The sequence below is a fragment of the Charadrius vociferus genome, unplaced genomic scaffold (genome assembly GCF_000708025.1).
Source record: "Charadrius vociferus isolate BGI_N301 unplaced genomic scaffold, ASM70802v2 scaffold390, whole genome shotgun sequence".
NCBI lineage: Eukaryota > Metazoa > Chordata > Aves > Charadriiformes > Charadriidae > Charadrius > Charadrius vociferus.
Window position 1 is genome coordinate 1202559 of NW_009646433.1, and position 22804 is coordinate 1225362.

Here is a 22804-nt window from a genome sequence, read left to right on the forward strand (position 1 = left end):
GCAACATGTAAGGTGGTGGTGGTGGGGGGGATATTTTTGCCTGTTCCACCATCTGTGGTGTTTTGTTTTGGTTTTATCTCAAAATGACTGATTTAGGAAGAATGATCCTGTTAACTTTCTCAGGAGGGTGGACTTTCTCCCCTTAGCCATATTAATTTATTTAATTTATCTTAAATTTGATTGCAGTGAGCACCCCTAATTAACCTGATTTTTTGCTGATAATCACTCACAATGGAATCAAATCACAAATCCGGGGATGGATTGACCGGCACACAGAAAGAAGCCGCCCTCCGTGCATTAATTCAGCGAACGGGATATAATTTGATCCAGGTAGGAACTCATGGTCACGTCCTTTTGTGCGCAGTGTCTGGCTTCATCCTGAAGCGATGCATTGCGTTGTGGGTTTGAGCAGCAAATCTGTACTCGTGAAGCCCTCCTTGCTCATTCTTCTGCTTTTCTCTAACACGTGTTGCACATAACTGCTTGTGATAGATGCTGCCCGTTATGAAGCAGGTTATTATTCCTCCAGGAATTCTTTTCCCAATGCCAAATTATGACAAGGGTGGAAAAAACCCCCAACCCTGAGCATTGCTAAATGTTGGGAAAGGTTGGGATTGCTGTCTCAAAGCCATGGCTGCAGTGGTAGCATAGCAAAGAAAACCCACTAAACAAAGTTTCAGAAGAGCGTAGGTCCAGAGTTGGCCATAGGCAGTCCAACATGTCACCACCACATCTGTCTGTTGTACAGATCCTCGCACACCTACAAGTGCACATGGGACAGGTGCCTCACCTGCCCAAACATGAAAGATTTGCTCCCAGTTTAGTCTTCAAGGACTCCAAGTGCAAAGCCTCCTCTGGTTAGGGCAGATGGAGACTGGGCGTGTCCTTCAAAAGCCACCTGAAGAAGTCTTTCTTGGTTAGCATGACCAAAACGAGCTAATTTTTCAAAAGCGTTGGGCACTAACATGAGTGACCTTGCATCCTGGAAGAAATGACTGAACACTCTGAATTTTAGGCATGTGGCTGCCTTGAACTTTGCCTTGCTTTGTGTAGCACTAGAGGGCACAACAGCCCAAAGCAAAAACTAAGACTCCTGGGAAAAAGTATTTTCCTCTAGCTCTTAATCCGGTGTGCATCCCAGAACCAGGCCAGCAGCGGGGTTTGTTGCCCTTGAGGAGGCTCTCTGCTGTACCTGACACAGAAGATAAATAACTTCTCTATGTCTTATATTTACTGCAGCTTTCTTTACTCTGGTCTCCAGTATTTCATACTGTCACATCTAGCTATAGCTCGTTCCTAAGCCACAGATTTCAAAGCCCCAGCCCCCCCCACACACACCCAACATCTTTTTTCTCCCTACCTTTTCAAGCTCACCATTTTCCAAGCTACCTTTTTCCAAGCTTACCATTTTATCTTTCTTTTTCCCCTCTTAATTTCTTTTTCCACGTCTCCTTGGGCTTTTCCTCCAACTTACCTATTGGTGCAGCCTTCTTCATTGAGATGCACGCCAGGGTCTCTCATCTTTGTGAAGGGGACAATGTGGTCCTTCTTCCCTTCAGACACTTTGCCAAGATGAGTTTGTTGAGATGGTGCCTTCAAGCCACAAACAAAGGTAATGTGGATTGAGAGATGGCTTCATGTCTTGCTGTGCCTCCTCACACACTGGCTTCCACATACATTGACAAAATGTTTGATTGATTGTCTCTTTGTCTCTCACTTGGCTTAAAGTGGGACAGTAATACTCCTCTGGCCATTTTAGACCATTACTGATGAGCTCAGCATTCCTCCAGGTGACCAGCTTCTTCCTCCAGCTGGCACGCCAATGAAAAATGGCAGATGACCACAATGACACAAAACACAACCATCACTTTTTGCCGTTGCCTAATAAATAGCTCAAGAGATGGAAAAATCCCATGCCAGCAGTGTGCTCAGTTCAGCCAAACTGGGGGCAGAAAAATAGCCTGAAACATCATGGTCTTCCTGATAGATTTGCTATAAGAATTCACTCATAAATTCAAACGTCCCCATGACTCCAACATTATGCTGAAAACATTAACAAAACAGGAATGAGCGTGGATAATTAAGGGCTTGTTAGAGGCTCAAGAAAACTGAAAGAGCTTGTGGTATATTCTTATTTTCCTGCAAGGATCTTTGTTTGCTTATGTGCTTTAGACCTTCTTCTTAAGTCAGCCGTACAAGCATTCACTTGCCTGGAATAATCCCAGAGTGGGAAACGGCTACAGAAATTATCAGAGAGCCAAAAATAGAAAAATGGCCAGAGTCCCAGCTCCTCTGGGAGCAGACCGTTGCTGCAGGGCAGGAGAGGAAGAGGGAAGGGGAGGAAAGAAGGAAGGAAGGAAGGAAGGAAGGAAGGAAGGAAAGAAGGAAGGAAGAAAAGAAGGAAGGAAGGAAAAAAGGAAGGAAAAAAGGAAGGAAGGAAGGAAGGGTAGGAAATCATGAGACTGAAGGAAAGAAGGAAAACAAGAAATACAGGACAGATGATTAAAAATAGGAGGAGAATAGAGATACACTCACCTAGCAAAAACAAAGCAAACAGATGGAATATTGGCTGGTCTTTGTATCTTTGAGCATCATTGGGGGCCAAGACTTGCTTCCTGACTAAAGAAACTACTGGGTAGGCAGGCGTCATCTTTTGCCCCTCGCACGGCTTCCCACCATCGATGGCCTTCCTCCGTGCCTCCTGTGGGGCTGCTTCTGTCATCTGCCCTGGCCAGATCACCTCCCCTGCTGGGGTCCCTCTGAAATGCCTGGCACAGTTAGAGAAAGGGCTTCACCTCTCCTGGGTGCAGGAAGGAATGGGTATTGGGGTGCACCATTTCTCCATACCCATCTCCATGCCCAGATCCTCACCACACCTTGTGCCAAGCATTGCTACCTCTTCACTAAGCCCAACTGCTGGCACAAACATCTTTTTTCAAGGGCATTGAGCAGCTCCAGCATCACGCACTGCCAACGATGCCTCGGGCTCCCTGGTGGGCCCCTTTCACTCTGTCCACGTCTCTCTCCAAATTTCTATCTTCATCCACAACTCTTCCCATATGTTAGCACTTTCTGAGGTCCAGATGCCTTTTGCTTTTGGAAAGTCTTTCTACTTTCAAACATGATACTCCTGGGTCTCTTCTTTAGTCTGTATTGAAACGTAACCATCAATTACTAAAATAACAGGCAATATCATTGCTAATAAGTGTTTACGATCAGATGAGGAATTATGACAAGTTACAAATTTTGCAAGTGCTATATTACACAGCCCACAACTAACACACAGTCCACAGAGATTCACCTCCCATAGCAAAGGAGACCTACATTTTCCGAGGAGGTATTTGACTGTGTCCATCTTGGACATCTGAAGTAATTGAGCTGCAGAGCATACACTGATGCATGTTCCTTAGCAAAACTCAGCTAGGTATGAACCAAACCTTTCTCCAGTATCTCATCAGCACACTAACCGGGTAATAAAAGCCTTTCAGTAGATGTGGCAGTGGGGCAGCCAATGCACACTACATTTTCGCTGATAAAGAAATGAGTCTGTAAAGAGTTGCTCCTTGAGGGGAAGGAGGGTGTCTGCCTCCAACCCACAGCTAACAGAGCATGTCTAAAGTGTCACTCCCTGGGAAGAGGTTGGTTACATCCACATTTTAAATCTACATCTAAACCATCCTTTTGTATTTCTCCATGGCAGGAAAATGGGCAGAGGAAATACGGAGGCCCACCACCCGGCTGGGATGGCCCTCCACCAGAGAGGGGGTGTGAGATCTTTATTGGGAAATTGCCCCGAGACCTCTTCGAAGATGAACTTATACCACTGTGTGAAAAAGTAAGACTTTATGGTGGGTAGTTGTATTGCAGAGGTTACTGACAATCAAAGCTGCATTTCAAGGCTGAACTGGAGATGGTTTGGCCCAGGCTACCCTTGACTTGGTGGAGCTCTGATGTGATATAGTCAAGGAAGCACCTGGTCTTGTTTAAACACCTCCCACCTTGCTGACAAACTTCTTTTTCAGAATTACTTTTCTTTCTATTTGCAGATTGGGAAAATCTACGAAATGAGAATGATGATGGACTTTAATGGCAACAACAGGGGCTATGCCTTTGTGACCTTCTCGAATAAACAGGAGGCGAAGAATGCAATAAAGCAACTGAATAATTATGAAATTAGGTAAGCGTGGCAAACACCTTCACATCAACTTTAAATCATATATGTTAATCTATTTTGTTACGTAAGGCATATTTCCTCTGCAAGCCCAGAGGAAGGCTATTTAGATACCTAAGCTTCAAGAGGAAATCACCTGTCTCCCTGCGCAGTCATTGCTTTTTCCGTAGTACAAAGGCAATACGTAGGACTTATCAGAGCCAAAATCTTCTGCAGGAAATTTCTTCATTACAAAAAACCCCCAAAAACTAATCTACCAGAACGTTGGAAAAAATATTTTTCTTTGGATCAAATTAACTTTTGCCTAGCTGTTGCTGTTTATTTCACGTTCCCCTCTGGGCTGTTTTTTTGTTGATTTATTCCTATCCAGTCTCTCTCGTCACCTATACTTCAGATATGTTCTGGGAGACAGCAATTGCAAAAAATGGTGAAATAAGATGGAAACCAATTGGCAAAACAGTGACATTTCCTAATAGATAGGAACAGAAAAAGCCCTCATGTTTGTGACTAAAAATTGGGAACAAAACACCCAGAAATCAACAACATATGGGCCCATCAAGATGTTTTGTTTTGATTTCAACCACTTCTAATGTTTTTTTCCAGTTCAAAGTGGGAGAAGTAGATGCCTTTGCTTAGAAGCATTTAGAGATAAACCATTCTGGTGATTTTGTGACTTTCATTAAAAAAAAAAAAAAAAAAGGAAACGATGAGTTGTGAATTGCTTTACTAGCAACCCTAATGATGAGCAGGTCACAGGGGACAAGGGAAGGGCTTGGAAACATGATTTGTATCAGAGAATGGAGGGTCTCAAAGATCAGACGTCGTCCACCTCCACCTCCTCTGCTTACTTCCCTTTTTCCAAAGACTTCTCTAAAGAAGTTTTTAATTTCTCAAGACCTGCAAGAGGTGCTTGGACCACAAAAAGGTGAGCAAAGTCCGTGTAAGGAAATTTTTACTTTGGAGTCTGCACAACAGCTGGCATCAGTAAGCCCCCAGATGGTATCTCCCCATGAGAAGGGATTTTCTTTCCCCAAAACCTCAGTCGTGAGGCCCAGTTGTGACTGGGAAGCTACAAGTCACCACTGGACACAATGAATCCTGACTTATACTGGTGGCAACACGAGTCACTGCTGTGACCGTGGGTGGTAGGTAAAGTTGCCTGGTAGCAGCCATTTTTGCAAATAGCAAAGGGGAGAATCCCAGGAAGCAAAAGCAAAATTTGGCTTTGGTTTCCCTGTGATCTCCAGTCCTTCATTTCAACTGTGCTGCCTTACTTTGATGTCAAATTTGGCAGTGGCAGCCTTCACGTTAGATCTTGTATTGAGCAAGACCACCTGAATGTCCCAAGCAACATATGCTGCCGGAGTGGGAAGCCTTGTGTCTGACCTTGTGTTTTAGGACAAGAGGGGGGCTTTATTTTAATTTTTTCATCTCTTTGAGAACTGATCCTGACAAACCAGTAATATTGTTTATACACAGGAATGGGCGTCTCCTTGGAGTCTGCGCCAGCGTGGACAACTGCCGCCTGTTTGTGGGAGGGATCCCCAAAACGAAGAAGAGGGAGGAAATTTTAGCAGAGATGAAGAAAGTCACGGATGGAGTTGTAGACGTCATTGTCTACCCTAGCGCAGCTGATAAAACCAAAAACCGGGGTTTCGCTTTTGTGGAATATGAAAGCCATCGAGCAGCAGCCATGGCCAGGAGAAAATTGCTCCCAGGTTAGTACAGATGGTGTGGGTGGTAGGGATGGCTTCATCTCAGGGGTCACCTATGTACACATAGCGCTGCGGTGAGATGGAAGTCTCCAGAGGACACGTGTACCCAAGGAAGTGAATGCTGTTGGGTTTTCTCCTCTTGGATGCTAAAGACACTCAGAGCAAGGAGGGACCCCAATACACCATGGCTGGCCGACGTAGTCCTGAATTAGTACCATGCTCTTTCTCCACAATCTTTGTTTAGGAGCTTGAATTTATTAAAAATACAGGTAGATAGATTTAGCTGTGTGTATCCATATAGCTCTGTTGTAGGATATATATATTATGCTGTAGTTATCCTGGGTTATATATAAAATATAGCCTCATTTATGGCCTCTCAGAGACCATCGCTCAAGAAGGCATCCAAGAACATATTCAGCCTTGACCATGTACTGAGAATGTTCCCGAAAATGGATATTTTCCATGTGGGAAGAAAACTTCAAATGAGGAACCGCTTTAGGATTTAACCAGTATGAAAATGAAATTGAGCCAGCAATGTGCCCTGGCGGCCAAGAAGGCCAATGGCATCCTGGGGTGCATCAAGAAGAGTGTGGCCAGCAGGTCGAGGGAGGTCATCCTCCCCCTCCACTCTGCCCTGGTGAGACCGCATCTGGAGTACTGTGTCCAGTTCTGGGCTCCCCAGTTCAAGAAAGACAGGGAACTGCTGGAGAGGGTCCAGCAAAGGGCAACAAAGATGATTAGGGGACTGGAGCACCTTTCTTATGAGGAAAGGCTGAGGGACTTGGGTCTCTTTAGTCTAGAGAAAAGAAGATTGAGGGGGGATCTTATTAATACATACAAATACTTAATGGGAGGATGCCAGGGGGATGGGAGTAGTCTTTTTTCAGTGGCGCCCAGTGATAGGACGAGGGGTAATGGGCATAAACTTGAACATAGGAAGTTCCATCTTAACATGAGAAGGAACTTCTTTACTTTGAGGGTAGTGGAGCACTGGAACAGGCTGCCCAGAGAGGTGGTGGAGTCTCCCACTCTGGAGACATTCAAAACCCGCCTGGACGCTGTCCTGTGTAACGTGCTGTAGGTGACCCTGCTCTGGCAGGAGGGTTGGACTAGATGATCTCCAGAGGTCCCTTCCAACCCTAACAATTCTGTGAATTCTGTGAAAAATAAGTCTATGCAATTGAGCACTGGGGGACATTCAAAGACCATTGCGAAGCAGAGAGAAGTTTGGCAGGTGTTAGATGAAGGAGTCACTTCACATTAAGAGCATTTGCAGTGATTTTACCGATTTTCTCATGTCTTATGTTCGGCATCTCCCACACCGTGTTATTGAACCCAACTCACTTGTTGGTGAAAGAATCCAATAAACCTTCTGTTTTGAGACTTATTCATAACCCACCAGCGTTCTTTCACTCTTTCTATAGGACAGACCGTGAAACACCGCGAGTCATTTAAATCCTTTTTACTATTGTAACAAAAAAAAGAAAAAGAAAAAGAGGATGATTTCAAGCACTGAGTATGCTTAGCTATCGTGGCACATCTCACTGACTCTTTTTCCTTTTATTGTGCATTTTCTGCATCAGTTTAACGTCTCCCTAGCTGTGGGGGTACATTCAGTTGGTCTGTGCTTCAGCACAACTTTTTCCTGGTTTCTATATGGAGAACGAAGGAAGGAGCGGGCGTAGCCACAGCTGCCAACGGCAGCCTTGAGGGAGCAGAGCACTTGAAATCCTGAGCAAAGACAGCGAGACAGATGGGAACGAGCACGTAGCCCTGAACAGACGTGTGCATTGCTCTAGCGATTTCCAATTTAGGGACATCTCGGTAAACAGTTTGGGGAATTTCAAAGGCCTGAGCAGGAGCCAGAGTCTTCTGATGTTGCAAACATACGGGAGGAACTTGAAAAAAAGTGTGACGCCAGAACTGAATGTGTCTCCAGCTGATGCATTGGATGAATGTGAGATGGAATATCATTATCAAGATGCTTCCTTTACTCTGAACCTCGCTGCTCTTTTGAGGGAGCTTTGTAGAAGAGCAGAAATGCTCAAAAAGAAAGACGCTTTTTATGAAAACTTTGTCCTGTCTCCTGGTTAAACAAGAGGGTGGAGGAAACCTGGTTTTAGCAAGAGGGTAGTGCAGGCACCAAGCTCAGCTCCTTGCTGCAAGTCAACCAGGTCATTATTTCCACTATTGAACAGAGAATGGTAATTCAGAAAGGGGCACCTGGCCTTTCGTTTCAGCTGGCTGCCGTTAGCAGCCACCTCTCTATTTCTGGTCATGAACAGCCGGGATCAGACTGGGCAGTGCCGAAAGCTGAACAGCAGCCCAACCTCACTCCACAAATCCTGGCCCATTCATGAGCCTTCCGAGCAGGGAGCAGCCTCTTTCCATTTAGTTTGTTGATTTTCACTTCCAATATAGAAAAACAGGTCACCAAATTCCACCCTCACCCTCTAATTTTCTCTGTTTTGAAGCTCTCATCCCATCCTAGATGGGTTATCCAAGTGGAGAAGCAAGATAGGATGCCTTTTTCGAGATGTCTCCAAAGATGTTCTGCAGGTTTCTCATTTTCCCTCTCCCGGCATAGGCATCCCCTGGTTTCTTCCAGGTTTTAGCACATCATTAAGGCCTTGGAGGACCCAATCTTCACGTCATAAAGATCAGAGAGAAAGAAAGAAAAAACACAGAAAGATCCACTTACTCTTTGGGGAACATTTGCAGAAGAGGCAGATGTTTTATTTCATTATTTGGAAGGAATATCTAGCACTTACCATGCTGCTAAGACAGAAAACGTTCCCTACTCCACATCCGAAGAACTAGCTGCTGGGCCAATTACAACTGCCAGAGTAAAAGTGGGCCACAGATAGAGCACATGAAATCTGGGGCTCTGGATATTAGGGGGGGTGGGGTGGGGGTGGGGGGCAGATTTCAACTACTCCTGAAGAGAAAAGGGAGGAAGATCTCCCTGCAAGACACACAGAAGGGACAAGGAAGAAAAAGAGGAGGAAAGAGGTATCATTGCCATCTGGAGAAGACAGGAGGTGAAGAAACCATCACTACGTGGAGATCCCTCTGCCTTACCTGGTGTCCTGCTGCTCATCACTGCAATTCTCACAGCTTTGAGACAAGGCTGCAGCAGTCAGTTTTCATTACATATTGAACATCACTAATTGTCTAACCAATTACTTAAGAGATTAGGCGACTCAATGCAAATTATTATGGACCTCAGCATGATAACATGGTGACATCACCTTTAACTACCTCTTTATTTGCTCTTTTTGTTCTCTGCCCCTCAGTGGCTTGATCCAGCATATAGAGAGCCCATGGGCTTCACCTGCACTCCCACACCCTGTTTTATGCCTCGTTAATTTTTGTGTCCCTCCTTTCTACTACTTCTGCAGCAGGGACCATACGACTTCAAATACTTGCACGCAGAGACATCCTTGCTTTTCCTATTTCATTTTATCCAGCTGGGACTTCTGGATCCCTTTTCTATTATCTAGGGAATGCAACTTTTGCAGCCAAGAGGGATTTTTATAAATTCATTAAAATATTTCCCTTTAGAGAGCACTCCAGGGAACGCAAACGTTGGTGAATCAGGCCATGTTTTCACTTCTTTAATCCTGGATGCTGCATTTCTGCAGGCATCTAAGGTATTAGCAGGAGCACGCCGAAAGTGTGACCGTCTGCTTTTGGAAATGAGTTAACGAAGCAGCTGTGCTTGGAGCTGGAAAGGCTTATCTTGGCCCCATTTGTAGAATCGGCCTATTCTGCTGCTCATACTGCTTGTGAAATAGTCTCTGAGCAGAAGTGAGAGGAGCCAAAGCCTGTCTGACACTGACTATGCCGATCCCTTTAAAGGAAGGATCCAGTTGTGGGGACACCCTATCGCTGTTGACTGGGCAGAACCAGAAGTGGAGGTGGATGAGGACACCATGTCGTCGGTAAAAATACTTTACGTGAGGAACCTCATGCTCTCGACCACTGAGGAGACCATAGAAAAGGAGTTCAACAACATCAAACCAGGTAGGAACCCGTTGGCACGGTAGCTCCTAAATACGTACTGCTACTACAAATGGAAATATTTCTCCATTCATAAAATGCCAAAGGAAGAGATAAAAATAACTGTTTTTCCACTGTAAAATATTCATGTGTAATGCCACAAAAATCGTCACTGGGCTGAAGGCTCCCACCCAACATGCACATCATGTCATCCCATTAAGGGCTGCTTAATTTCCAGCTAACAACACTACCAACCTTTTTAGGATGACTGGTAACTGGAAGAGATCCAAAATGCTGCATGGGAATGCCTGTGTCACAGAAATGATTCCGAATCATTTTGTTCTTCCTTAAAAAGAGAGAGTTGGTGAAACAGCTGGGTGATTTCAGCGGTTGTCTTCTATGGCACGGGATGATGATAGAAATAGGGTGGTTTAATACAAATGCTTTTTATCTAACCTGTCTAAACTCCGAATTCTATCATTTTCATACAAAAATACCCCACATTCTTTTGTAAATTTGTGAATAATCAGTGCTTATCTTTTAACACAGAATATGACAGTATTCCTTCATGGCGTATATTGCATGCACTTAGGGTGAGATTTTTCAAAAAGAAAGTAAGTTTGTTGGGAATAAAAACCCTGCTGGCTTTCAAAGGAGATTTTACTCCTGAGTTGCTCCAGCTTTAGGAAATTACACCCAAAAACAACAAAGTAAAAATAACCCATTTCTGCAGCTCTCCAAACCACACAGTCCATCAGGCACTAAGTAACTTATGCTTGGCAATGTGAAATCTCCTTTCGTCTTGTTCCTATTAACTTCCTTCTATTATTTTTTTAAAATACACTACAGAGCTTCATTTTTCCTTCACTAATTTTTCATTTCTGCTCTATACATTTCTTTTTTTTTTTTTTTTTGTACAAGGCTGCTATGTAGATGTCTTTATGAAGTTTCTATGAGTCTTTTCTGTCCTTCTAATGTTTCTGACTAATACTTTCAGCCACCATCAAGCCGTTAGACATCCCAGTTTCCCCGAGTTAAATATGTATCATCACACTCCCTTAACAGTTCCGTCCTTTTATTTACCCAGTTTTCCTCCTGAACGTTGAGCTACTCGCACTCTCCAGAAACACATTTATGCCCCTTCGGCACTTTGGTAACAGTCATTGACTTTGCTCCTAAAAGAAGTTCTCTAGTAGAACAACAGAAGATCATCTTTAATTTTCTTTTCGTCGCTTTATCATTTTACCTCTCATGGTGGAAATTCTTCTTTTTTTTTTTTTTTTTTTAAATGGAAAGCTTTGTGTACTGTGGATAAAATCAGGAATACCATTCTTAAAGCTGTGCTGTTCTTTCGAAAAAAAAAAAAAATGCACATCAGAGCAGCAAAACCTGAGCTTTGAGGAGAGGGAATACACTTTAAGTTATAGAGAGATTATGAGATTACAACCAAAATGTCAAAAGGGTCTGAAATGATTCACTTCCCCCCCTCAGTTATCTGCCTTATTCATTGTGCCGCGTTTCAGTACTGCTTGCCTGAAGAGTACATTTGACCCAGGGCATTAAGAAGCTGTTTTGACAATAACGAGTCATCCAATAAAAAGTGATCCTAAGGAGAGGAGTTACCATCCAGAGGTGCCCATGGCAGAGCGATTATGCTGCTTCTGCCTCTCGGGTTGTAACGTGGTACAAATATCACCCCTTAAATCCATGCCAAATTCAGTGCCTGATGACTTCTATAGAGATATGCATCACTGAAAAGCCCTGCCCTTGCTCCCTAGAGATTTTGGCAAAAATCTGCATCCCCAGCAAAGTTTCCAGCAGGAAGGTCACGCTCTCCAAAGGTACCGAAGGGGACGATATTCCCCCTGTAATGTCACAGTCTATCTGCAGGGATGACCCGAGGGTGGGTATCATGTCGCTTTGCCCCAGCAGAGGCAGGAGCAGGGAAGAACAAGATTTTTGGCTCCGGGCGAGGATCAGTAGCACAGAGCGCTCTCGAGGAGGCAGAAGGGTGATTTTTCAAAACGCAGAGAGTTCATTAAAGCCTTGACTTGTAAACAAGGCATCAGCATATAACTCCCATAACTTTAGGCTTAGAAAATCACCCGCTGATCCCAGAAGGACACAAAATGCTACTTACCATTCCGGTGTCATTTTGAAGATGTGCATGCTGCTCAGGTTATAGGCTGGGACAGGCTTCATTTAGGCCACTGGAGCTCCTAATGACTTCCCCTGAACTCCAAAGAAATATATTTTCTCCTGCAGTTATTTGAGTAAGTGCTTTTTTTGCAGCAATATGACATTTCCCTGTGCACCTGTTCAGCTTTAAAGGGTAAGAAGCCAACAGAAGTGTCGTTCAGCATATATTTCTAAAGGATGTGTTTGGGGGTGTTATAGTTTCGGTGGCTGGGCTGGTTGACGATGTGCTTCCCAACCCACAGGAGTGAGGAAGATGAACAATTAGAGAAGAAAAGGCAGATGTCTAAAGCTTGTGACCAGAGGGAGGACCAGTGTGGCTGTTTTGGAGACAAACTTATTAGTGCTGAGTATCTCAGTGTCGGCAGCAGAGCAGCTGACAAGGGAAGGGGAAAGCTGTAGAGGGTGGAGGTAGAAGAGAAGAACAAGAAGCCATTTACATTTGAATTATTTTGGGTAATCACAGAGGCTGGAGGCACCATGATGAGGGTCTCCAGCCCAACCCCGCTCTCAGCAGCAGGGCCAATGTCGCAGCTGCAGCAGACTGATCAGGGCCGTGTCCAGGCAGGTCAGGGCATCCCTGGGCATGGGGATCCCTCACCACCTGGGGCCCCATCCCAGGGATGCCCCATTTGCATGGGAGAGGCTGTTTCTTAGGGCCAAACATGCTGCCCCATTGGTCCCAACCCATCCCCATGCTTGGGGCTGCTCTGTCCTGGGCAGGACTGGGAGCTTGTTCTTGCTGAACATTCTGAGTCGATGCTTAAGAGAAGAGCCTCCTTGTTTTATGGCAGAAGCATCAGCTTTCCTCAAGCTGCCTCCGAGTAACATGTACGATGGACGTATGAAAACATGGAGATGACCTTACCTGTAGCTCACCAAATCCTGGGCTGTTGCACATCCTGCTCAGCCATCTCGTCTTGGTGGTCTGTCACAGAAGGGAGAAAAAAGACCAAAGGTAGCATCCAAAAGAGCATTTTGGACAGGAGAGAACCACTGCAGTTTAATGGGAAACTTACTGGTGTCTGATCCCAAATACTTCTAGTTTGCCTTGAAATACTACAACCATTATATATTTATTTTCCCATGGCATACACATCCTAAGAGGTAAGAAGACGGTGTCCTCTTGTTCTTTTACCCTTGATCAGCATTTGGTCTCCAAGGGATCATAACTCAACACAGTTGCTCTTTCAGATCTGTATTTTCCAACTAATATTTCAACCTTTTCTGCAGGTGCGGTAGAAAGAGTAAAGAAAATTAGAGACTACGCCTTTGTACACTTTAATAAAAGAGAACATGCGGTGGAAGCTATGAAAGCCTTGAATGGGAAGGTAAAGCTGCTGTAAATGCTAATTTGTGGGGCTTGTCTGCAGTACATTATACACAGCTGAAACAAAGCCACCTGGTTTATTAGCTACAAAAACATCCTGAAGGCGTTAGTCCTATTTTCTCTTTGCAGGCTGCTTTTATACTCCTGAATTCGCCTTTCAGCAGCTCTGATGTACACAAACTGTTCATTTTGGCTTCTTGCTCCTTGCATTTGTGCTAAATGTTTGCCCAGCTCAGAGTGTAGTTCACTGCTCAGAAAAAAACAAAAAAAAAAAAAAAGGAAAAAAAAAAAAAGAGGGAGAGGAAAGTCGAAACAAGGACTAGCAAATGAGGGGTTACGGATTCCCTTGGCTCACATTCACATCCTTGGTCCACATCTGCCAACAAAAGCACTCACAGGACAGCATGTGAATGGCAAACCAGGACAAACAAGGTCAACCCAAAACATCTGCTCCAAATTCAGATGCGGATTTGCAAGGAGGTTGCTGTATTTAGTACCTCTTGCACTACACGTAATTCACGGCGCTGTAATGCAAAAGCTGTTCCCAAAGAGGTGTTAACCCCACTCCTATTTTTAGCAGTGTTGCTATTCTCCATAGGAGCACGTATAATCTTGCTGACTTACACGCTACCTTGCAGGGAAGCAAAGCCTTTTGAAGGCTTCACAACTAGGCTAATTTGGTCAAGAAACCTCTCCCGGCTGGGGTCAGGGCTGGCTGCTCTCAACACGTTAAGCCTTCACCCAGCCAGTGCCTTCTTCCACCCATGGGAGGGAGATTTTGGGGGGTTTTTGGGTGTTGTTCTCCATCTTCCTATCCCATTAGCAAACCACGTGGGGAAAGCGCCTCCCGCGGCAGGATAATCCCCATGTGCTTTGGAGACTTACACTTGTGCTTCTCCCGTGCTCTCTCCCTGCCATCCCGGCGTGAAGGTGCTGGATGGGTCCCCAATCGAGGTGACGTTAGCCAAACCTGTCGACAAAGACAGCTACATCAGATACACCCGGGGCACGGGCGGCAGAGGTACCATGCTGCAAGGAGAATACACCTACACCTTCGGACACGTGTACGACCCCGCCACCGCCTACTTGGGCGCCCCGGTTTTCTACGCGCCCCAAGCCTACGCAGCTATCCCCAACCTCCACTTCCCTGCCGCCAAGGGGCTCAGCAACAGGAGCATTATCCGGCCCCCGTCCATCCGAGGTAACTCCTGTCACGCCAATACTCAGCACGAGCGAAATATCTCCTCTGGGGCTTGGGTGGCTGCTCCCCAGACTCACGTCGAGGGTGTTGGCTTCGCCCTGGATGCTGGACCTCTTTCAGAGAGGGGTGGAGAACACAGTTTTTAGGCTCTGTCCTTCCCAAAGGCATAGCGATCTTCCAGCAGACTAAGCAGGGCATGAAAAAACGAACCATTTTCCCCAAGCAAGCCTGGAAAAGCTTCCAGATTGCCCTCAATAAATAAACCACGAATCCTCCTGGTTTTGCCCCAGCAGGGAAGACCAAATAAAATAATTTTCCTTTCTCCCCTTCAAAGCCAACTCCCTCAACCAGCCACCAGGCACAGCTCTCCGCTGTGTGTCCGCTTTGCTTTGAAGGTGAAAGGGAAAGTTTTACCAGTCCTGGTGTTTTCTGACCCAAAGCTGCGGAGTTTCCCAAGGAGGTCACATTGCCCTGATGCAGGGTAGGGAACCAGCACTGAAATCAAGCCATTAATTGCGAGCCTTGGAGATGGACTCCTCTTTTGGGGGATTGTTAACCTAATAATAAGCAGTCTATGAAAACAGAGAGTATTTCTGGAAGCTGCTGGGGCTTTGCCTTTGATCTCGGGTGAGCGCACACGAGACCAAATCAAACCCCCAGACTCAGGTACCCCCCAAACTAAATATTGTTGCAGGTGTCGTTTGGTAAGCTTGGGGGTTAGCAAAATAAATAAATGAATCTGCCCATTTGGTCTTCCTTCCAAAGACGATGCCTGTGGCAGTCATCTTGTGTCCCCAAGCTCTGAGCCAGGTCCCATGGCAGGCTGGGACCATGCATGACACCCCGGTAGGGCTGGCAAGAACCGTGCCAGCCCATTTTTCCCCCTTCCCAAGGGAGGGGACAGGGGAGCAGGAATTTTGTTTTTGCCCCCACAGGTGGAACCAGCTTCTGTGAAGGTTGCATTGGGAGAGCTGCCGATGTGATAACCCACCAGCTCTCTCTTGCCTTACAATCTCCCCACACGCCCAAGTAGGGCTCCCCAAGGAAAAAAAAAAGTCTTTTGGTTTATACAAGCAAGAGATTGTATAAACTCTGAATTCTTCACAGAATCACAGAATGGTTAGGGGTGGAAGGGACCTCTGGAGATCATCTAGTCCAACCCTCCCGCCAGAGCAGGGTCACCTACAACAGGTTGCACAGGACAGCGTCCAGGCAGGTTTTGAATGTCTCCAGAGTGGGAGACTCTATAACCTCTCTGGGCAGCCTGTGCCAGTGCTCCACTACCCTCAAGGTAAAGAAGTTCCTCCTCATGTTAAGATGGAACTTCCTGTGTTCAAGAAAGAATTCTTCAAGAAAGGACAATTACACTGGTGGGTAGCAAGTGATATCTGCTGTCCCCTCTCTGCCTTTCAACTACAAATCTGGGTGTCACAAAATCAAAACTGACCAGAGAAGGTGGAAACTGTGTAAGAAAGGAGCAGGGCTCCCCCCAGCAAACCTCACCTGTCCAAGCATACGAGCCCAAAAAGAAAGGGTGTCAATGTCGAGAGTGGGTTTTCCCAGCAGCAGGCTACGGGGGGCTCCTGCCCATCTTCTTCCCAAACCCGGCGAGTGGGGCTAACTTTTCCATTTCAGCAAGAATCAGGGTAATTTTTCCGGCGATTTGATTCAGTTTAATGCCTTCTTACATTCCTAGAAATTTACATGAATGTACCTGTAGGGGCTGCGGGAGTTAGAGGACTGGGAGGTCGTGGCTACCTGGCGTACACGGGCCTGGGGCGCGGATACCAGCTCAAAGGAGAAAAGAGGGGAGAGGATAAACTCTACGACCTCTTGCCAGGAATGGAGCTCACGCCGATGAACCACGTCACGCTAAAGCCCCAAGGCATCAAACTCGCTCCTCAGGTACGTGCGTGAAAAAAAAAAAAAAAACCAAAAAAAGAGGGCCAACCTCCCGGCCAGAGGTTTTCTTTGCCCAAAATACTTTTACGAAAATGGCCCCCCGCTTGAATCTGCACTAAATCCTTTCTTGCATCTCAAAAGACATTAAAAAAAAAAAAAATGCCACAAGTTCCATCTTGTGATAAGCACCCCCCTTGCTGGAGAACGGTGTCCGCTCTCCCTCAGTGGAAGTTTTCATGAACAGCCATGGGTGTAAGATGAAGTCCAACCATGGCTGTCGCCCCATAAAAGCACTGAGGGTAAAGAAATTTTTCACCCAAAATGGGTTTGATAAACAGGATGCATCGCATGGGGCTTCACCAAGGAACAAATACACGCACGTAGAAAAATAATGTACGTTTCAAAATCATTTATGGGGAAGGAGGCGTCGACTGCCTGCACAACCCAGCCCAGCACAGAAACTCTGGTTGCTCAACGAGGCTTTTGATGTGGTCGTGCGTGCGGGACTGGGATCCAGCTGGATGGGTGAGGGCTGCGGAGAACAAATTCCCCGAGTTTTTGAGGGTCTGGCTCTTACGGCAACTCCTTCCCCCTTACATCATCCAAAGCAACATGAGGAACTAACTTCACCCTGAATTTTGAAGCACATCTTTGCCCATTAGTACTTCAATTGCCACACCATCTGGTTTGCCAAAGTGTATCAAAATGTCTTTTTCTCCCCCAGAAAGCTGGGAAGTGTAATTTCCGCCCCTCTGCAAAATTTCACAGTCCCTGTACTCTGTATTATCAGCATATAAGAGGGGTGAAACAGCCTGGGTGGTGCTGCCCTGCCCCAAGACCCAACACCTGCGCAGCTGAGTGGCAGATCTGGTGGAGATACTTGAAAAAAAATAATATAACTGGTCCGGGTACTGATTATAGGGAAGCACGGGAACACCACGCTGCGTTCAAACCCGTTTGGGACAGCACATACATGCACAGTGGGTTAAAAAAAAAAAAAAAAAGTACAAAGCCAAAGCAAGAGCGTTTTCGGACAGCAATTCCCAATTACCACGGAATAAGCTGTGCTAAGGCTGGGGGCAACGTGGTTCAGCATTTCTCTTTCAAACTAGAAGCAGAAATCGCCTATTGAAGCCTGTATAATTAATTGGATGGAAACACAGCCTTTTTTCTTTTTTTTTTTTTTTAAAAAAAAGAAGACTATTTGGACTTTTCATGCACTGTAACCCGCTAAGCCAGGGAGGTAACGGAGCAGTGAAGATGAATGCAGCCCTAGTGTTTTAGCGCTGTTCAGTAGAAGGGCATAGATAGAGTTTCTGCAGAGAATTCAAAGAAAACCACGCCGATAACAGAATAAAACAGTTAATCAGCAAAAGGTCAAAGATGGCCGATTTAAACAGGGTAATAATTAACTTCAGGAATTAAACAGATTTTTGAAATATAAAAAAAAAAAATCTAGATGAATTTTATACTTCAAGGTGAATGTAGTATCCTGTCAGCCATTTATTTTACGTTTCTTTGCTACGCCTTGAGGAAGCTGCCACGACACCCCCAAAAACCCTTTGGAGAGAAGGAAGTTGACCAGAGCAGGGGCTGGAGCTGGGTGAGAAGGCTAATGCGCAGCAATTAACCCGAGCAAAAAAATCCCTTTCCTCCCTTCTTCTAGATCTTAGAAGAAATCTGCCAGAAAAACAACTGGGGACAGCCTGTTTACCAGCTCCACTCTGCAATTGGCCAAGACCAAAGACAGCTCTTCCTATACAAAATCACCATCCCTGCCCTCGCCAGCCAGAACCCCACCATGTACGTAACTACCTGAGGTTTTCTGGGGTTTAGGATTTTTATTATTTTTTTTTTAAATGGCATTTTATTTTGCCTCTCTCCTTAAAATACAATTGCACAGGTCTCTATTTCCTTTATATATATATATATATATTTATATGGGAGAAAAACATCTACAAACTAAAATAGACGGATAGCGATGCCTGCCATGCTTGGTGCTCCCTCTCTGGTAGTGCAAAGGTTACGGAAAGCCAGAAATAATCAGGCAAAAGGGTGCTTTTTAGTACAAAATCAAAGCCTACTGTAGCTCTTGTGGGGAAAAAGAAAGCAGCTTGAAGGCCCATGTTGATAATTCAGCTCCAAATACGACTCTAAACTTTTCTGATCTAAAACAGTGTTTGCTATGTATTTTAAATAAAACCCCAAGACTGCGGCAGGCTTTCTTTCGGATTGCAAATGCACAGCATGCTCTGGCAGGATGTCGTGTCCAAAATGAGACCCGGGGCCAATAAACTCAGCAAAGAAACTGGATTTCTATGCAGAGAGTACTTTTGTTAATGCATCAGCACAGTAAAATAACATTTCCATCTGATATGTAGGATGATGCCACCTATGCGTGGATCGAAACATCTTGCAGGAAAGTCCTAGGGAGAAAAAAAAAAAAAAAAAAAGAGCCAAGCTAACATTTTTCTGTACTCCCAGACATCCCTTCACACCGCCCAAGCTCAGTGCCTACATCGATGAAGCCAAAACCTACGCGGCAGAGTACACCCTTCAGACGCTGGGGATTCCCACGGAGGGAGCGGAGGTGCCTCCTGCAGCCCCAGCTTTTCCAGGTATGGGAAGGTCTGTATAGCAAAGGTCTCCTGGAATATTATTTTTCCTGCTGCTTCCTTGCGGATGTCAAGAATGAATCCAGTTTTGGCCACTGAGGACAGGCCTGGCTGTGCTCCACCACATGCCTCTACCTTGACTCATGTTATTGATGTGTATGGCATCTTTATTGCCTATATAGCAATTTATCTCTATATCAGGACTACCCAGATTAACGGTGTACGTGCCATAGAACAACTCAGGCTGGAAGCACCGGGGGCAGGAGGGGTCTCTGGTCTGACCCTGCTCCCAGCAGGGATAATTTTGCTGAATCAGCAGGTTTGCAGAATCCCAGACTGGTCAGGGTTGGAAGGGCCCTCTGGAGCTCCCCCAGTCCACCCCCTGCCAGAGCAGGGGCACCTCCAGCAGTGGCACAGGACGGCGTCCAGGCGGGTTTGGGATGGCTCCAGAGGGGGAGACTCCCCCACCTCTTTGGGCAGCCTGTGCCACTGCTCTGCTGCCCTCACAGCAGAGAAGGCCCTCCTCAGGCTGAGATGGAACTTCATGGTCAAGTTTGTGCCCGTTCCCTCTTGTCCCATCGCTTGGCATCACTGAAAAAAGACTGGTCCCATCTCCCTGGCACCCTCCCTTTAAGTATTTGTAAGTGTTAATAAGATTCCCCCTCAGTCTTCTCTTCTTCAGACTGAAAAGCCCCAAGTCCCTCAGCCTTTCCTCATAACAGAGATGCTCCAGTCCCCCCATCACCTCCGTAGCCCTTTGCTGGACCCTCTCCAGCAGTTCCCTGTCCTCCTTGACCCGGGGAGCCCAGAACTGGACACAATACTCCAGATGCGGCCTCACCAGAGCAGAGTAGAGGGGGAGGATGACCTCCCTCGACCTGCTGGCCACACTCTTCTTGATGCACCCCAGGATGCCATTGGCCTTCTTGGCCACCAGGGCACATTGCTGGCTCATGGGTATCCTGTTGTCCCCCAGGACTCCCAGGTCCCTTTCCACAGAGCTGCTCTCCAGGACGTCAGCCCCCAACCTGTTGCTTGAGGCCGTGTCCAGGCGAGGTGGGGCAGTGTCCAAGGATGGGGATCCACTGCCACTCAGGGCACCTTCTCAGGTGCACACCTCCCCTCCACTCCTTCCAGTTTGTGGATGCCTCCCTTCAACTGGGAGCCCCAGATAGTATGCAGGATCCAGAACTGGCGTGCCCAGTGCCACATCGGGATGAGTGCCCTCCTTGGGCCTTCTGGCTGCAGTCTGGCTTATGCCACCCAAGATGGAGTATCTACTCACTGCAAAGATGCACAGTTGATTGATTGATGTTCCGTCCATCCTCCCCCAGCACCCCCAGCTCCTTTTGAACCAAAACTTTTGGTTTCATCTGCCAAAGAAATAACACAACCGTGAAAGTTAGGATCTGATCCCAAATCTCACACACAAGCACACTGGGAAGTTTATTTCCCAGTTTGGGAATTCATACTCAACAGCTCTTGAAACTGCCCAAAACAGCTTGGGAAGTCACAGAGAACACAGGCTGGGAGCAGGAATCGAGCTCGCAGGCATTACATTTACTGTGCTCTCCAGCATGACCGTTATTCTGATGTAGTGGGAGGAACGCATGCCAAACTGCACATGAGGAATGCATTAGTCAGTACTATTGAGTTGTTTGGAGTGTCTCAAGGATGGATTTAAAAAAAAAAAAAACACATTAAAAAAAAAAAGAAAATCTGTCCAGCTTCCTGCCACAGGAGTCCGCAAAAGCCACAGAAAAATCAATTTGTCTGGGTCTGCGCAGGCTTCTGCAGCGTGGAAACCAAATGGGCTCTTTATTGAATCCAGTCTCCACTTACTGCTTAATTATAATCTCTCCTTTTTCTTTCATCCACCCTTATTTATTTGTCTTGGAAACTCAACAAACTGACATACATTAAACTTTCTGCTTGCAACACACACTGGTCCTTGATCAGGGCTTGCTGAAGCCCAGCTGGGTTCAGGCCATGCCCAGGTAGCAGCTCATTTCTCTTGTGGCGGTGGCAGATATGCTTTAAATTACATATTTCTCAATTCCTAGTCTAAAGGTTGCACCTCACTTTGCTGATGCAAAGAAGATACTGTGAGTGGCCACAGTACTCAGATTATAGCAAATTTCTCATGTTTTCCCCTAAGGTAACACCTCCAACAAGGCAACGTGCTCTCAGTGTTGCCCAATATCTCCAATCCCCTCACCGAGAGGACCTCGGCTCTGACTGACCTGGAGTTGATCCCATTGCCCAGCTGGTCGGTTGGAGATTTTGGACCCTGGGAGATGTAGTTTGGCAGCAGAGCCTGGTCCAGCAGAGCCAATGGGTATCCCAGCTGCTCTTCCCAAATTTGGGCTTTGTCTTGATTCTCGATTCTTTCACAACAAACTTTTGTGGTCTGGTTGAAAAGCTGCTGTCCCCTGCTTTCAGACAGGCCAGCCCCAAACGATGTTTGTTTTCCCAGTGATTCATTTTAAATCAGTAAAGCTAACATTTTCCCATGGAAAATTTTGGAGTGTTGAAACCACATTTTCCATTAGAAACTGATGGGGGAAAAAAAAATCCAGTTTACTAAATATTTTCTCCCTGATATTGCATAGAGGGAATTTCCCTCTTCTCTAAGGTGGCTGTCCTGAATTTCATGTATTTTGACTGTGAAGGGTATCAGAACCATATTTTCGCTATAAAACCTGCCCAGATTTCCCCTATATTACGTCACTTTCTTGCCCTCCTCATGTCATGCGTGGGAGGACCTGTGCAGAGTGCCATTAACACCCTCTTAGCTCAGAAATAATCAAAGCCTAAGGAAAAAATATTCAACAGAGAGGGGCATTTTTTCAAAAAGCGTGTTTACCAAATAATAGCTGAGGAAAACGCATTAATTTTTCAGCTTTTTTTAAAATTACCTTTAAAGTGGAGAAAAGACATGCCAGAAATGACCTATTTAATTTAATTAGATTATTCCCATTGACAAACTCATTGCTCCCTATGTCATTCCCATCGATGGCAAAGTCTTCCCATTGAAAACTATCAGGTGATGGTGAATTTTGAGCGTCTTTTCATTAATGAGCGTTTTTTTCCCTCCCTTGCCCTGCAGGATATACCATTGCTAACGCAGCCGCGACCGTCACAGCCACTCAGCTCAAACAAGCGGTCACCATGGGACAAGATTTAGCGACATACGCAGCCTACGAAGCCTACCCCGCTTTCGCAGTCGCTGCACGCAGCGATGGCTACGGAGCATTTTAATCCCATCTTTAATCAAGTTCCCTTAAATCGAGCACAGGCCGGCGTTAAAAAAAAAAAAAAAAGAAAAAAATCTCAGTCTGGTAATTCTTACACCCTCATGATTTTAACCTAATCTGTCGCCTAAAGTTAGATTTTATTCGGAGTTTTATTCTTGTAGTTCTTTAGTTTCATAACAGGGGAGAGAAAGGAGAAGTTTAAAAAAAAAAAAAAAGAAATCACTCAAAATCAGACTTTCACACTAGAAAGCGAAATCTCAGCCCAGAAAATGAGTGGTTCTCAGGTGTGTGTATATATACATACATATATATGTATATATACAGACACACCACTGGGTGTGTGTTTACAAGCAATGACCTGTGCTGAAAACAGATGGTCCCCTGGACCAAGGACCAGGAGTGGGATGTGGGACCA

At 45.7% G+C, this 22804-nt stretch overlaps 1 protein-coding gene across 2 annotated transcripts; it reads left to right on the plus strand.

Moving 5' to 3' along the window:
* Window positions 1–231: 231 nt before the first annotated feature.
* Window positions 232–22393, plus strand: A1CF (APOBEC1 complementation factor). Of its 2 annotated transcripts, none has more exons than XM_009881495.1 (11): window positions 232–330; window positions 3701–3835; window positions 4047–4177; window positions 5651–5889; window positions 9748–9912; window positions 13318–13415; window positions 14345–14615; window positions 16312–16520; window positions 18184–18320; window positions 19002–19135; window positions 22242–22393. In XM_009881495.1, exons 1-11 carry the CDS (start codon window positions 232–234, stop codon window positions 22391–22393), a joined length of 1770 nt encoding a protein of 589 aa, XP_009879797.1. The 2 variants fall into 2 exon arrangements, with proteins under 2 accessions (XP_009879797.1, XP_009879805.1); XM_009881503.1 differs by having other exon boundaries at window positions 16336–16520.
* The last annotated feature ends 411 nt before the right edge of the window (window positions 22394–22804 follow it).

Bases quoted from the DNA above. Each gene is read 5' to 3' on its own strand.
- A1CF (XM_009881495.1), top strand. From the start codon at position 232: ATGGAATCAAATCACAAATCCGGGGATGGATTGACCGGCACACAGAAA. The intron at 9,913-13,317 runs GTAGGAACCCGT...CCTTTTCTGCAG, and splicing joins GTTCAACAACATCAAACCAG to GTGCGGTAGAAAGAGTAAAG. The intron at 13,416-14,344 runs GTAAAGCTGCTG...CCCGGCGTGAAG, and splicing joins TGAAAGCCTTGAATGGGAAG to GTGCTGGATGGGTCCCCAAT.